The following is a 14,372-nucleotide window of genomic DNA, read 5'->3' as shown; positions in this document are numbered from 1 at the left end:
ATGCCTTGGGCTCAGGATCAATCTATCCAAGAGCGCACTGCTCCCCAGACAGCAGAATATTTTTCTGGGAACAGTTCTTGACTCTGTTCAAATGAGAGCCTGGCCCATGCCAAAACAAGCTCTCACTATTCAGCAGCTAGCTGCCTTGTTCAGAGTAGTGCTTTCGCCCCCCTTCAGAACATTTCAGAGGGTGTTAGGCCTTATGGCCTCCATGTCGTCAGTACTCCAATTGGGCAACTGCGTATGAGACCCCTACAACTTTCGCATCAGGGTGGACCATGGCTGTATCAAATCCCTGGATCCCTGGGAAAACCCCAGATGGTATCAGACACCAGCATGGGTTTAGTCTCTAGGAGGAAGGTAATCACAACCGATGCCTCCAACTAGGGTTGGGGAGCTCAATGCAAGGGCAAGCCAACCTCCAGACTCTGGTCGAGCTCGGAGAAACGGCTGCACATCAACTGCCTGATCAAATGATGCTGGTTTTTCTAGCCCTAAAAACCTTCTTCCTGGACCTGACTGGACACCACGTCCTAGTCCAAACAGACAACATGGCAGTTGTTTTTCTACATAAACCGCCAGGGTGGTCTCAAGTCAAGACCCTTGTGCAAGCTGGCCAAGCCCCACCTCATATGTGCTCAACAAATCAACCAGCGCTCATACCGGCGCAACGAACTGGGGGGCAGACATGCTGTCTCGCGACAACATTCCCTCCTGGGAATGGATGCTCCATCCCCAGACGGTCCAACAGATTTGGAACACAAGTGGCCCAGCCTCCCCTTATATGCATTCTCTCCTGTTGCGATGCTCCCTCAGGTCACCAAACGGATCAGGGAAGTCAAGTGTGCAGTCCTCCTAGTGTCCCCTCTCTAGCGGACCGAGTCGTGGCTCCCCGAGTTGATGCAGCTGCTTACAGCAGACCTTTGGCCGATTCCCCTGAGGAGGGACCTCCTTTCTCATGCAAACAGGACAATTTGGCACCTTTGTCCCGAGTTGTGGGCCCTCCATGTATGGCCCCTCAATGGGTACCAACCGGCCTCCCAGCAGGAGTCCTAAATACCATCACTGAGGCTAGAGCTCCATCCACAAGACGTCTCTATGCCCTTAAATGGTCTGTGTTTTCCGCCTGGTGCTCAGCTCGAAATCAAGACCCTCTTACATGCGAAGTACCACTGGTACTTTCTTTTCTGCAAGAGCTTTTGGACGCGGGTTGCACCCCCTCCACGCAAGTTTATGTGGCGTCTATAGCAGCCTTTCATGCCCCTATAGCCGGCTGGGGAAAAACAACTTGGTTGTTAGCTTCAATTTGGTTGTAGGCTCAACCCTCCTCGTCCCCCCACTATACCCTCATGGGACCTTTCCACGGTCCTCTGGGCCCTTAGAGTACCCCCTTTTGAGCCGCTTCAGTCAGCCAATCTGAGGCCACTTTCGCTCAAGACCGCACTCCTGCTAGCATTAGCATCGGTCAAGCGAGTGGGTGATTTACAAGCGCTCTCCGTGAACGCTTCTTGCCTTGAGTTTGGGACTAACTAAACTAACCCGTTCTTCGTACCTCGCTAACTCAGTTAGCCGGATTTGATTGTTGACGATTTGGCATGATCTTGGATTGTTTGGTTCTTCGACGCTCATCCTGGACTTGCTGTCATAGCAACAGGTCCGTTAGCTTAAACCTGCTCGCGAGCAGGCTTATTTCATGTAAACAGGATTAGATTGCATCTTGAGGTAATACTTAAAATCTGTCCCAGCCACTGCTACTTTATTACAAGAGTTCATTACTGAACCAGGGGTAATAATAATCATTTTAAATAATAATAATATACAAATTTTAAATTGTATATGTATATGAGAATGTATATAATATTATAATGTTGTGTATAAACTATAGACACAGCCACTTGATTAAGCGATTTATTTGTGATGGAATAATTACTTTATAATTTTATTGGAAGTTTGCACACATGTTGTACAGTTAATCTGAGCCGTACATTAATTTAAGTGACGGATATTATGGGATGGCTTGATGCAGCGCAGGAGATGCAGAGAATTTGATCTTGACCCTTAAGAAACTTTAATACTAAATCGAAAATATAAATAATTGGTAATCATGTAAAAAAAAACATTTATCATTGATCTATTATAACTTTTATGTTGGTTTGGTCGTTTAGCTGTTTCCTTATAAAGGTCCAGATATTCGTGGGTTTTTTTGTGTAATTTGCCAAGTTTTTTGCAGGTGGCTTTTTTAATTATATGATGTCATTACGTTGCTCTCTTGACGCCAGCCAATCGCTGCATTGCTGATCATGGTTTCGAGTATCGATGCATCTGCCCTCTTCAGGGAAAAAAAGAACGCGCAGTGATCTTAGATCATTTAATCCAGATATTTTAATCCAATCCGCAAATTCGTTTGAAGAATCAAATTAGCCAGACATCAGTTATCACGATTAAAAGATCTGGGATCTGTCAAATCATCTCAGATGTATTAAGCGAGGTATGAAGAACGGGCCCCAGGACATTTCACTGTTTACCCTTCCCTCATTGGAAGACAACAGAGAACTTAACTTACATTTCAAAAGGAAATGTAACCTCGGTTCCCTGAGAATAAGGGAACGAGTATTGTGTAGAAGGCTGTGCTATTGGCTTTCCGACTAGCAATTGTCCTTTTAGTCGAATTAACCCGAATCCTATGGCGAAATGGGACGCTTATATAGTAGAGGCCACACCCATTTTGGTGGGCTCTGCTATCTGCTCGGCGGTTGGTTCGCGCAGATATGCCACGTTGCCATAGGTCCAATATCAAATTTAATTGTTATTAATGTAATGACCAAACAGGCTGATATCTTATCACCAAAGATAGATGTTTCTACTCACTACTGTTTTGTTTTTGTTTTTTCCCACACACATTTTCAGAGACTGTGAACAAACGTGTAACGGTGGTACACCCGTTGGCAAAATTATTTGTCTTTTTTTATCTATTGGTTCGGGCGCCAGACAGTAAAAAAAACGGTCAAATTTAAATTGTTCCCAGATAGCTCTAAAAGCCACCAGTTACACACGAGCAGAGAAAACAAAAAACATCAACACAGATAGGAAACCAGATAACTGCTTAAATTAATTTAATGAATGTAAACAAAATGAAAAACAACAAGTTTGCATAGATGAAAGAAACAAAAAAACAACAACTTTAAATGAAAAAAAAAAAAAAAACAGGGCTGCGCTCAGCCCCGACAAAACGTTGCAAAACGTTTTTTAAACGGAAACGGTGCTGCGTTGAACACCCTGTTCTGTTGACGCAAGAGTTGCAGCTACGGCAGCTGAGAAGGCCGTTCTTTGTTCTTTTCGAGGAATTTTCTGAGCCTGATGAAATCGATATAAATACGTGTTAAATACTGCAAAATACATGCAATCACTGCCCTTGCCGTCCAGAATAAAACATCCCAATCCCATTTAATGAACTTTTTTTAACTCCTGGTAATCAATTCTAATTAAATTTTATTTTATTTCTAGTTCTTACTTTTTTAATAGCTTGTATTTTCTTTCTCATTTTTATGTAAAGCACCTAATTACCATATGAAATTTGCCTTGCAATGAAACTAGAAAATATAAATAAATACATCATCATGTTGATATACTGTATCATTTTTTTTTTTTACGACAATCATGCCTTCTAATATCTCCAATTGTTGCATATACATACTGAGCTGCAGGCGGACACATTTGTAAACATCTTTACTTGGACACATTTTGCGAGCTGTCTCTTTAATACCGCGTGTTTTATACCAAGTAGGGCTCGCTGCAGCCTGCGGTGGATATCCAACTCCGCCCACATCCAAGTGTGACGTCAGAACTCCCGCCCTGCAGCTAATTTCATTGGTTACAGTTACGGGTAGGTTTAGAGATCAGTAGGCTTGTTTGAGATGAGCAAAATCTGCGCAGAACCGATCACCGGTGATCAGCGCGAGATGCATTCCGGTTAGAAAAGTGTCCGAGGGCGGTCCGCCTTGCTCTGATGTCATGCCGACGTATGTCAAAAAACTCTCGCGAGCGAAAGGCGGATGTGTCGGATTTTGCAGTCGAGCGCAGCTGCTCTCCACCGACTGCGCGGAGCAAAAGCATGATGGGAAACGACTTGCTGACGACACAGCTTAATGCTTATTGGTTTAAACAACCGTGATGTATGGTTCTTTTTTTAAATGTTTGATTTTAAAACTCTGATATCATGTTTTTATGTGTGAATATTCCCAAACTCTCTAACAAAGGCGATCTCTCTGTGGGTTATGTGATTGTTGTCATATTTATAACAAAATATATATATATAAAAACATGTATGTAGGCCTAATTAAAGTAAAAATTATTGATAAACACGTCTTTCGAATGGAAATAAATAACAAAAACTTTGGGTGTCTTGTTCATAATATTTATTTTCAAATAAAAGTAACAGAACGTAAATTACATCCAGTTTATCAGCAACAAAGCGCACGAGTGTGAATCCCGCGATATCCGCCTTTGATCTCGCAGGTGTCTGATCCACTACGAGAAGAGAGAACTGTCCGGCTTGCCTGCACTTTTTTCACTCCTCCCCTCACTGCAGCCGCCTAGTCTCGGCTGAACTTCAGGCGAGGCGAGGCGCATCTCAAACAAGCCTAGTGTTTGGTGTAGGCAATCAGTACTTAATTCGTTACAGTGACGGTTAGGTTTAGGGAAAAGAGTTTGGTGTAGGCAATCACTCAGTACTTAATTCGTAACAGTGACGGGTAGGTTTAGGGAAAAGAGTTTGGTGTAGGCAATCAGTACTTAATTCGTTACAGTGATGGGTAGGTTTAGGGATCAGTGTTTGGTGTAGAGGCAGTCTCTACTGTGATTGATATGACCAATAAAATCTTAAAAATCGGCTGCAGGGCGGCATTGGCCTGGCCTCTGACGTCACACTTGGATGTGGGCCGGGTCGGACATCCACCGCAGGCTGCAGCGAGCCCCTTCTCGATGAAGCTAACAGTTAAAAAATAGCGACGTAAAAGTAGACTCTGTTTGACCCTATGAATCACCCGTAGTTCAAGAGTTCAAGCCAGCCAGGGTTGTCAGGTCTGCGTTTTTTCTCTACACAAACATTATTTGTAGCGCGCTTCCCAACTAATAATTACAAAGAGGGTTGTGCTACTTCTGATAAGAAACAAATCTCAGCTTTCAAATTATATTTTATCACAAAATCCAAACAACAAATGGCGTTTTTGATGCTTAAATGTGATGTAACATATCGCTGTAAAGTAGCGCCTCATCCAATCCGCAGCGCGGAGTGTGAATAATCTCCATTTACAAGTTGGCACGAAAAAACATTCATGAACATCAAAAGGTATGTTGAAAGATACAGTACAATTCACCGAAATGTATCGTGTCTCGTGTAATCAGTCAATCAGTTTTTCAACCGCGGAAAGACGTCAATAAAATTGTATTTTACCCCAGGAAAGTTTTCCAATGTTCACAGTTCGTTACCCAGATAGCAAAAAATATCGGCACGGCTTCTTTTTGCCGCCGGCCCTAAGCTGTCGGCTATAGGTGCGTCCCGCTGGCGGTGATGAAACGTTTGCCGCCGAATACGTCACTCCCATTTCTTGCGAGATGCCGCGGCCGACTAGCCGGCGGGCCGCCGGCTTCATTTTCTCTGGCGGTTGCCTCCGCCTAATGGACCGCGGCCGGCTGGCGGCAAGCCGCTGTGAAATACAAGGATTTCTACTCTCAAATTCGACCAACCACGTTGGCTATGTTTGGCTTGTTGGGAAATAGAGTGGAACTGACAGCATTTTAACTAGTTCTCACATTTGAAGCGATTATAAAATCATAATAGCCTATATGTGAATTATATCAAATATTAGTTTTTTTTGCTCCAAAGCCATTAGGGTTTATAACAGATTCTTGACTCTTGATTCCATGATAAGGTTAGGTTTAGGAAATTACATTTAAATTTTCACTTGATTATTTGCATGTCGAGTGTGTTTAAACAGTGTTGGTCAATTTGACCCATAATGGATGTAATACTTTTTTTTTTTTTTTTAGCATAATAGGAGGGTTAAGAAAGTTTGAAAGTTCATTTTAGGATAACACTTATTTTTGTATTGCCCTTTTTTCTATTTCTTTTTGGACTGACTTTAAAATAGACATGACAAAAAATTAGAACTAACTTCATGACATTTTACTTTGTTTTCAAAACCCATATTTTTCTGAAAAACAAAAATATATTATTAATTATTTAGGAAAAATTCTACATTCATAAGACAAGAATAACTCAAAAGAAGCCCTCTAATATTACCTCTTATAAAGCTGATTTTTACAATATTTGAAACCCTCTCAAACATGAGGTCGCAAAACAAAAAGCTTACAAAAACAGAAACCTGAAAGCTTTTCAATTTCATGTGACTGCCTTAATATTATAAAGTATTTTCTATCTCAGAATTCTTATTTTTATTATTTATTTTATATACAGTGTTACATTTGTTGTTATTCTTTGTTCTACATATTCGGAACTGTACCACAATGCTTTATTATTTTTATTTTTCTCTCATTGTACTTTTTGTATTGTACTTGTCTATACATGTACTAATTTAAATAAAAATAAAATAAAAAAAAAACAGAGAAGTACCTCCACCGGCCGAGAGGGGCAGTATACCTAAAAAAGACGGAAGACAAACCGGTAAAACATACAGATTTACCATCAGCGGCCGCTCATCACATGGTTTTAGTATTTGAAGAGAGGAGATCAGAAAATATCCTCGACTACGAGCGTTTAAGTAAGTACATGTTTCCTTTTTGTGTCACACAATATTATGTTCATTTTTGATGTATATACCGGTAGGTTGTTTTAATTAGTTTGTTCAGACACGCACGCTGATATAGTGCACAATACACAGTGTTGGCTAACACGTGCTGTTTCGCCTTTTTTACACACTGAGTTCAAGCATGTGCTACATGTTAAAATGTATCTAGCTACTGTAGGTAAGTTAGCCAAAGCTTTACATCTAGAAAGACTTAAGTTTAACTTTTGGTGTTTTCTAACAAAACAGAATGATGTATATAGGTTATTTAAATTATTTTGTTAGTCCGAACAAGCATGCTGCTAGGTCAGTTTTAGCAAGTGTTAGCTAGCATGTGCTGTGTTGCTACTGTTCTTCTAGCATTTAAGGTCATTTATGAGTTATTTCTCTGAACTGCTGTACTTATTATGTTTGAGGACAATGCAGTTTACTTGATTCACTACACTGAATGAATACATTTTACTGTTCCACATTTGGCTGACCAGTTTTTCCCCCCACAGCATAGCTACTGTATATTCTGTATTTAACGTTAACAATGCGGTTTTGTTCACATTTTCTTGCAGATACCTTGACCAGAGCACAATCGGTTATCTTCATCCAAGAGACCTATTGTTGGACAATCGTTTCGGCTTTCAAGGTAAATAAATTGTTAGTCACAATGTCTAGTTACTGGGCTATAAGGAGAAGAATATTGAAAGGAGTTGAGATGGACAAACAGGAAATTGCAGATGTTGGAAACTTTAACAGTATGGAAAATTGTGCCTGTAGTTGTTGTTTTATATATATATATATAATTAAAATAAAATATTTTTTATGTAGATTTCCAGAATGAGAACCAAGCCCTGAGGGAAAGCAATGCACGAGCAGGTGAGAACATGCACTCTTTCTTAAATTTTACTTTTTTGACTGTGATGTAGGTCCAAAATTACCAAATGCCTTTCATTTTGTAGCTTCGGATGACAGCGGCTCACTTCATGAGCAGGTGAAGCAAGTTGGGACAATGTTGACGACGTTTGCTCGTACTGGGCAATCAGGTACAACTTGCAAACAACACCTGTGGTTGTTGGTTTAATTCCCACTGGGGCCACCTGTACATGTAGTAGACCTAGTTGTAAATGTCATAGTTTAGTAGTTGAGGGACCAGGACTGACTGCTTTATTCTTTTATTCTGTGAACCCCTGTAGGTGCAGATCAGACCCTAATGCTGCGACGTCTTGGAGAGTTTGGCGATGTTGTGCGTAGCATGGACAACAAAATGGACACTATGCTGCAACATTTCAGTGCCAATGTGTCTTTTGGAGAGTTATCCCTGCCAGGGGGTCTGTTACTCCCCCTAGACAACCCATTTGGCGTTGCTTGACAACAGTTTGAGGCAGGATAAAGAGCTCCAGTAAGTGTGCTGATTTTGTTTATAATGCTGTAGGGTAATCTAAAAAGTAAAATTTAAGATTGTACACTGCATATTCTACAGTCTGAATCACAGCCTGTCACATTTTTATATTTATGTATGAGAAGCTTCAGAGATATGTAATTTGTAACACTTTTTTGTATTTTCAGCTTCGGTTTTTGGCAATCAAATGTGGGAGGGACCTAAAGACAACCGTGTGGCGAATACTTTAGAGTATCTTCTCTAATCACCTTTCCATTAATACAACCTGGACTGGTGTAGGGGATAAAGCATGTTTTAGAGACATGTTCCTGAAGACCATTGTTCAAAGTAATATATATATAAATTTGTTATATATTTAAGTAGATGTGTGTGGCCTTATGACATTCACATGGAATGACAGATCTGTATTTTCTACAGGAGCCATCCGGAAGAACCCGGCAACCCAGGATGCCACTGATGAGGCGGTCCAGGTTAGCGCTATGCGTTACCTGAAAGGAGCATCTGATCGTGAAGGTGGAAAAAGACGCCGCACAGCTGAGAGGGACCCACAGCCGACCTCTTACACCTAGGCTGACTACTGACACCTGGAACCCTTTCTTTATCCTGCAGTCAGTAACATCAAGACCCCTAAAGAAGCCAGAAGTTTCAGGCTACACTCACCCAATCCACACTGTTCACTGTGGAAATTACTTTTTTTTTATTCCCTGTGACCCTGCCTTGAAGGCAGCTCCTTGGATAGATATGGGATGGCGAGGTTGTTTGTCCTTTATATAGGCGCACAAGAAATCACTGAAGATAAGCCAATTTGCGCTGCCTCATTCTGGAGGTCGGGGAAAACCGGAGAACCCATAGTCAGGCTTGTTATAATGTTCTGTTCTACTACTGTTCTATTCTTCTCCAGAGCTTTACTCTAAATTATTACCATTTATGCTATTGTTAGAAATGGCTTGTTAAATGTGATGTTATACCTCGATTTATTTGGTATCCTGCACATTCTTTGGTACCAAATATCCTCATTATTTGATATAATATTTAATGGTAATTCTTTTCATCCCAGAGCTGACCTATTTGTTATTAACAAATATTGTAAGTGTTATAATTTGCTTGTAAGGCTGTTTTTTTTTTTTTTTTTAAACCAAAATTTAATTGGAAACATGCAGGTTCTTTAGTAAAAATGTTTTTTGTTATTTATAGGCCTATTTAAGCTTATTTATTGTCTGTTATATTTAATTTATATTATCTTGTATCATTGACAGTTAATGTACTTTGAAATGTGGAATAAAAATGCCAAATGGGAATTTATCTGGTTTGTTCAATTATTATCCATCATAAACTGCATGTTACAAATATATGAATAATAAATATATATATTATTTATTACACAATAAGCGGAGGCAGATCGTTCGAAAAAAGCGTTTGCCTCCGCCGGGCCGCCTTCTGGTATAAAGGCGGCGGAACGGCGGTTTGCCTGCGGGCCGGCGGCGGTACGAAGGCGGTAGGAAGCCGGCTGCCGCTTTTAAAAAGCGGCTGCCGCCGGCGGTGCGCCGTCAAACGTGTTTGCGATTACGCAATTCTGACGCTTCTACAGCCGCCGGATCACCGCCGGTGGTCCGCCGACTCATTGCTATCTGGGTAGTTAGCTAACTATACCAGTCAAAAAATGTAGGAGCACCTTCTGACCAATGACCAATGAAATTAACAATTTTTCATTAAACAATAAATTCAGTTATAATAATAAGCCACAGTCAGGCCGAAAAAAGTTACAAATCAAAAGAAATTAGTATGAACAAAATGTATCTTTGCACTGCAGAGGTGGCACAGAAGCACACAAAAACATTAATCTCATAAGATTATGCTATTATTATTATGCATTATGCCACCTCTGAGCTTTATTAAACAATAGTGAATCATATGTAGCCTACATTGCAGACATAATCGTCACTTTCATTAAAACGTATAGGTTAATTGAGTGAAATAATTGTATCGATTCTTCCATTCAGATTTGGGCAAATGAATATGTAAATTCATATGCCTCTTCATAAGTCATATAATTATTTTACCTTTCAGTTAAATATCTCTTTTACTGAGATTCTGGTTTGTCGTTGGTTATTCAATTATTCCACTAAATTGTTAGTCAACCTTAATATTTGACATTTTGTGCTATAACAAAAAAAATATCAAATGTTTCCATTTATTTCCTATAATAATAATAATCATCATCATCATTTAGCACTACACTTATATCTAAATATGTTACAGTTTAAAAGTAAATCCACATTGTTCTTAAGGGGGCATCTTCTCCCTTGTTAACTCTATAAGTAGACCTCAGAGAACAAATTCCAGTTCATGACCCGTTTAATAGATATTACATGCTAAAGTTGAGTAAACCTCATTCAAACCAGATAATTTTTGCTTCTTTTTAGTGCCATTACCATGTTAAACCACTAGATGACACCAATATTTAAATATTTAAATATTAAATAAATATTTAAAAATAGACCATAAAATAAAATAAAAAAAGAAGTTTGTGTGTGAAAGAAAAATGTACACACACACACACACACACACACACACACACACACACACACACACACACACACACACACCACACACCACACACCACACACACACACACAAAATGTGCACGTCATGGGCTTCACAGTAACATGACCTTGAATGGGGTCCTTCAACTAATTAAACTTGTCAGTGGATACACATTTATATTTACATATTACATGCACATTTTATAAATATATATATATATATATATATAAATATATATATATATATATAATAAAAATATATACATGTAATATGTATATATTCTTATTATATATATATATATATAAATAATTGTGTGTAATATGTAAATAAATGTATGTATATATGTATATATATATATATATATGTGTATATGTATATATGTATATGTATATATATATATGTATATATATGTATATATATATATGTATATGTATATATATATGTATATGTGTATATATATATATATGTATATGTATATGTATATGTATATATATATATATATATATATGTATATGTATATATATATGTATATATATATATATATGTATATGTATATATATATGTATAATATATGTATATATATATGTATATATATATATGTATATGTATATATATATGTATAATATATGTATATATATATATATATATATATATGTATATGTATATATGTATAATATATGTATATGTATATATATATATATGTATATATATATGGGTTGTTGACGTGACATGACATTTTCACTGTCACACAAGATAAAAAATGAATATAATTAATATTGTCATCATTTAAAATGCAGTAAACGGTAAAACATTTATTTGTCTTTCATGGACCTGTTGATATAACATCTGCTTTGTCTTTAGATTTTGTAAATTTTTGAGCCCGAAAAATATATTTCTAAAAGCGTAGGAACTTGATACATTTTGTCACTGAAAACCATGTCCTCTGGTGTGACACCATATCCTGATTTAAATCGGGCAATTCCACTGACAAGTTTAATTAGTTGAAGGACCCCATTCAAGGTTACTGTGAAGCCTGTGACGTGCACATTTTATCAGATTTTATCTCAGAATTGTTTAAATATTGTTCAAATACTTTTTTTGGAACCACTATAAAAGTGTTAATTTCTGTTGTCATTTGGTGCGACACCCCTATATTCTTACTTCTTTCTATGTCACCCCATCGGACAAGTTTCTGTACAAATGTTAAATAAACAGTTAGTGTTAAAAAGTTAGTGACCCCTTATATTTTCTCAAACATCAGAATTCACACTACATGACAATATGCCTTTTTTTTCTTCTTCAAAAGTGGTGGTTTACAAAAAAAATAAATGTTTACTGCTTATTTGTCAGCTACCCATACATGACGTTTTCAATGTGTCCAATACAGAAGTTAACAATGTGATTTGTCTTTTATAAGATTGCCTAAGTAAGTTTATACACAAGATGGCGCTGGTATGCTGTACAGCTCCTCAGGAAACCTGTGAAAACATTTGTTTTACCCAAATAATCAAGAGAATGCTTATAAATATATTGTATTGTTGTATTGTATTATAATATGTATTTATTTCAGTTATGCTTTTTTATTTTTTTTTAGGTTAAAATGAACCATGGCACATAGGTAAGTCAATTAAAGTAGTACTCATGGCATCATGTATGTGGTAATTTTTGGTGTAACAGCTTTCTAATTGAGCCACGTGGCTGCTCTCTTCATTTAATGCTGTTGGAACTACCTTTTGAATATGCATGCATAAACATGCTGACACCCAAGAGGTGCAGTTGCTGCTGCCTGTCAGGTGGTGTAGCATGCTATTTTGACAGAAGGAGATGACATTCCTTTTAGAATGTTTGCTAGGAAGGAACAACATAGTGTTATTTTGGACCATACATATGTTTCTTAATGCAGTGCAGGTTAAAACAAAATAAAATCTTTATATGTTTATTGTTTAAAAATAAGATTGGCAGTCACTGTACTTTGCTTTAGTCATAAAATATTTTTACCAGTCACACTAGAACCCCTCTGAAGTAATTGTCTTTGTCGATGCAGCTGCCTTTTATGTCACCCCATCACCAAATGCCTTGCCCAGGTGGTACAACCCTGTAGTGACCTTATTTTGACATAAAACCAGCAACACAGACAGGAATCATAGGGCCCAGTAGAAGCCTTTAAGTTTTTGATCTATGTAATGAGTCACTGCTGGGGCCTTCTACTCCAGAGTCCAGACCAACATTCTTGGTAGCCCACTTTTTACTCCTCTATAGCCAAATGTATACTTTTTACTTTTCTCCTAAAATCAATTTGTAGTCGTAGTGAATTTAGTTAGTATCCTGTGTATGAAAATCACCTCCTTGCTTTACTAAAGGAAAAGAACAGAGTGACAGTTCTAAGTTTCCCAAACTTGAATTTAGAAGGCCGCAGCTGTTCATTGGTGACACATGAGCTTCCCTCCTGGAGACACGATACCATTGCAAGCTCCTGGCGAGGGGGACAGAAATGGCTGCTGTTTAAATCACATCTTTAGACTACAGTGATGATCTACCAAAATAAACCCATGTGCAATACAAGAGCAAGATCATCTCATCCACTGAGTGGAACACACAGCTTTCCCTTTCCTCCCATTTATTTCCTGAAGTTTCAGCAAATGGTTTAAATAATGTCTTTATATTGTTGTTGTTTTTTTTTACACAAATAATGAAATTATTTGACTATTAATGGACTTTAAGGTATGGGATCTATATCAAGATAAACATGAAATTAAAGGGTTAGTTCACCCTGAAGTGAAAATTTGTCGTATAACTCGGAAACATTGCGCTGTGTTTACTACGTCAACCAGTGGCGTAGCGTCGGGGCATGCATGGTATGCACGTGCATATGGGCCTGGGCCAATAGGGGGCCCGCCCATGGGGAACTTTTAAATAAAACGAAGGAATTCATTTTTAATTCGTGGCCACAATAAATATATATTTGTATTCATGTCATGTGTAGTAATTTCTTGTTTCTCCGTAATGTCTAATTTCTCCGTCATTTCTTGTGTGCGTTTATTATTTTTTGCATCCCGCGACTGCAGTAGAACTAGGTAGGCTACTCTGTCATTTTAATATATGATGCTGCATCGCCGCACCAAAAAAAAAAAAAAGACAAGAAAACACATTGTGAGAGGTTATAGCGGCTAGACATCATAATTTCCCAGCTGAGTTGGTGATTTTCCGCTTTGCGATCAGTTGCCGATTTGTTCAGAGTGGTGCAGCCACACATAGGCCATACTTCTGAGGAGTAGAACGCGATATACGAAAGGGAACAGAGATTAGTGGAGAGATATAACAAAGACTTGTCTCCAGCCCTTCCACAACAATTGATCACATTCCGTGCAGCCTTTCAAAGACAAATCTCTGGGATGACAACAGTTCAAGATCTGACCAGTTTTTTGATTGTTGAGAACACCACATCTAGCTTCAGTGACGTGCACCTATTTTATTCTCTTTTTCTTATCATCCCTGTTACTGTTGCTTCGGCAGAGCGCTCATTTTCAAAACTGAAGCTAATAAAACATTATTTGCGGAGCACCACGTCGCAAAACTACAGTGACCTATTGCTGCCACATACATATTATATTTTCCACTTCCATCTTTTCTCATAA

At 38.2% G+C, this 14,372-nt stretch overlaps 1 protein-coding gene across 2 annotated transcripts; it reads left to right on the top strand.

Annotated features, from left to right (window-relative positions):
• The first annotated feature begins 6,442 nt into the window (after positions 1–6,442).
• LOC307128897 (uncharacterized protein) lies at positions 6,443–9,491 on the top strand. 2 transcript variants are annotated; one of them, XR_013816823.1, is made up of 7 exons: positions 6,443–6,779; positions 7,367–7,440; positions 7,623–7,670; positions 7,754–7,837; positions 7,988–8,193; positions 8,361–8,520; positions 8,611–9,491. XR_013816823.1 is itself a non-coding variant. In XM_079820927.1 (7 exons), the coding sequence occupies exons 1-5, from the start codon at positions 6,722–6,724 to the stop codon at positions 8,161–8,163; spliced, it is 432 nt and encodes a 143-aa protein (XP_079677053.1). In that variant the 5' UTR covers positions 6,628–6,721; the 3' UTR covers positions 8,164–8,193; positions 8,361–8,520; positions 8,611–9,491. The 2 variants fall into 2 exon arrangements, 1 of the variants encoding a protein (XP_079677053.1); XM_079820927.1 differs by having other exon boundaries at positions 6,628–6,779; positions 7,631–7,670.
• Positions 9,492–14,372: the final 4,881 nt, after the last annotated feature.

Source organism: Gobio gobio, assembly GCF_949357685.1.
Source record: "Gobio gobio genome assembly, chromosome: 7".
NCBI classification, from domain to species: Eukaryota; Metazoa; Chordata; class Actinopteri; order Cypriniformes; family Gobionidae; genus Gobio; species Gobio gobio.
Note: the sequence above shows the minus strand (reverse complement) of the source record. Positions and strands in the feature narration are given on the sequence as shown.

What these genes read in the sequence shown, in the direction of transcription:
- LOC307128897 (XM_079820927.1), top strand. Translation starts at nt 6,722, where the DNA reads ATGGTTTTAGTATTTGAAGAGAGGAGATCAGAAAATATCCTCGACTAC. An exon ending in CCTCGACTACGAGCGTTTAA is followed by an intron (nt 6,780 to 7,366) that starts GTAAGTACATGT and finishes ATTTTCTTGCAG; the next exon opens with ATACCTTGACCAGAGCACAA. An exon ending in TGCTCGTACTGGGCAATCAG is followed by an intron (nt 7,838 to 7,987) that starts GTACAACTTGCA and finishes GAACCCCTGTAG; the next exon opens with GTGCAGATCAGACCCTAATG.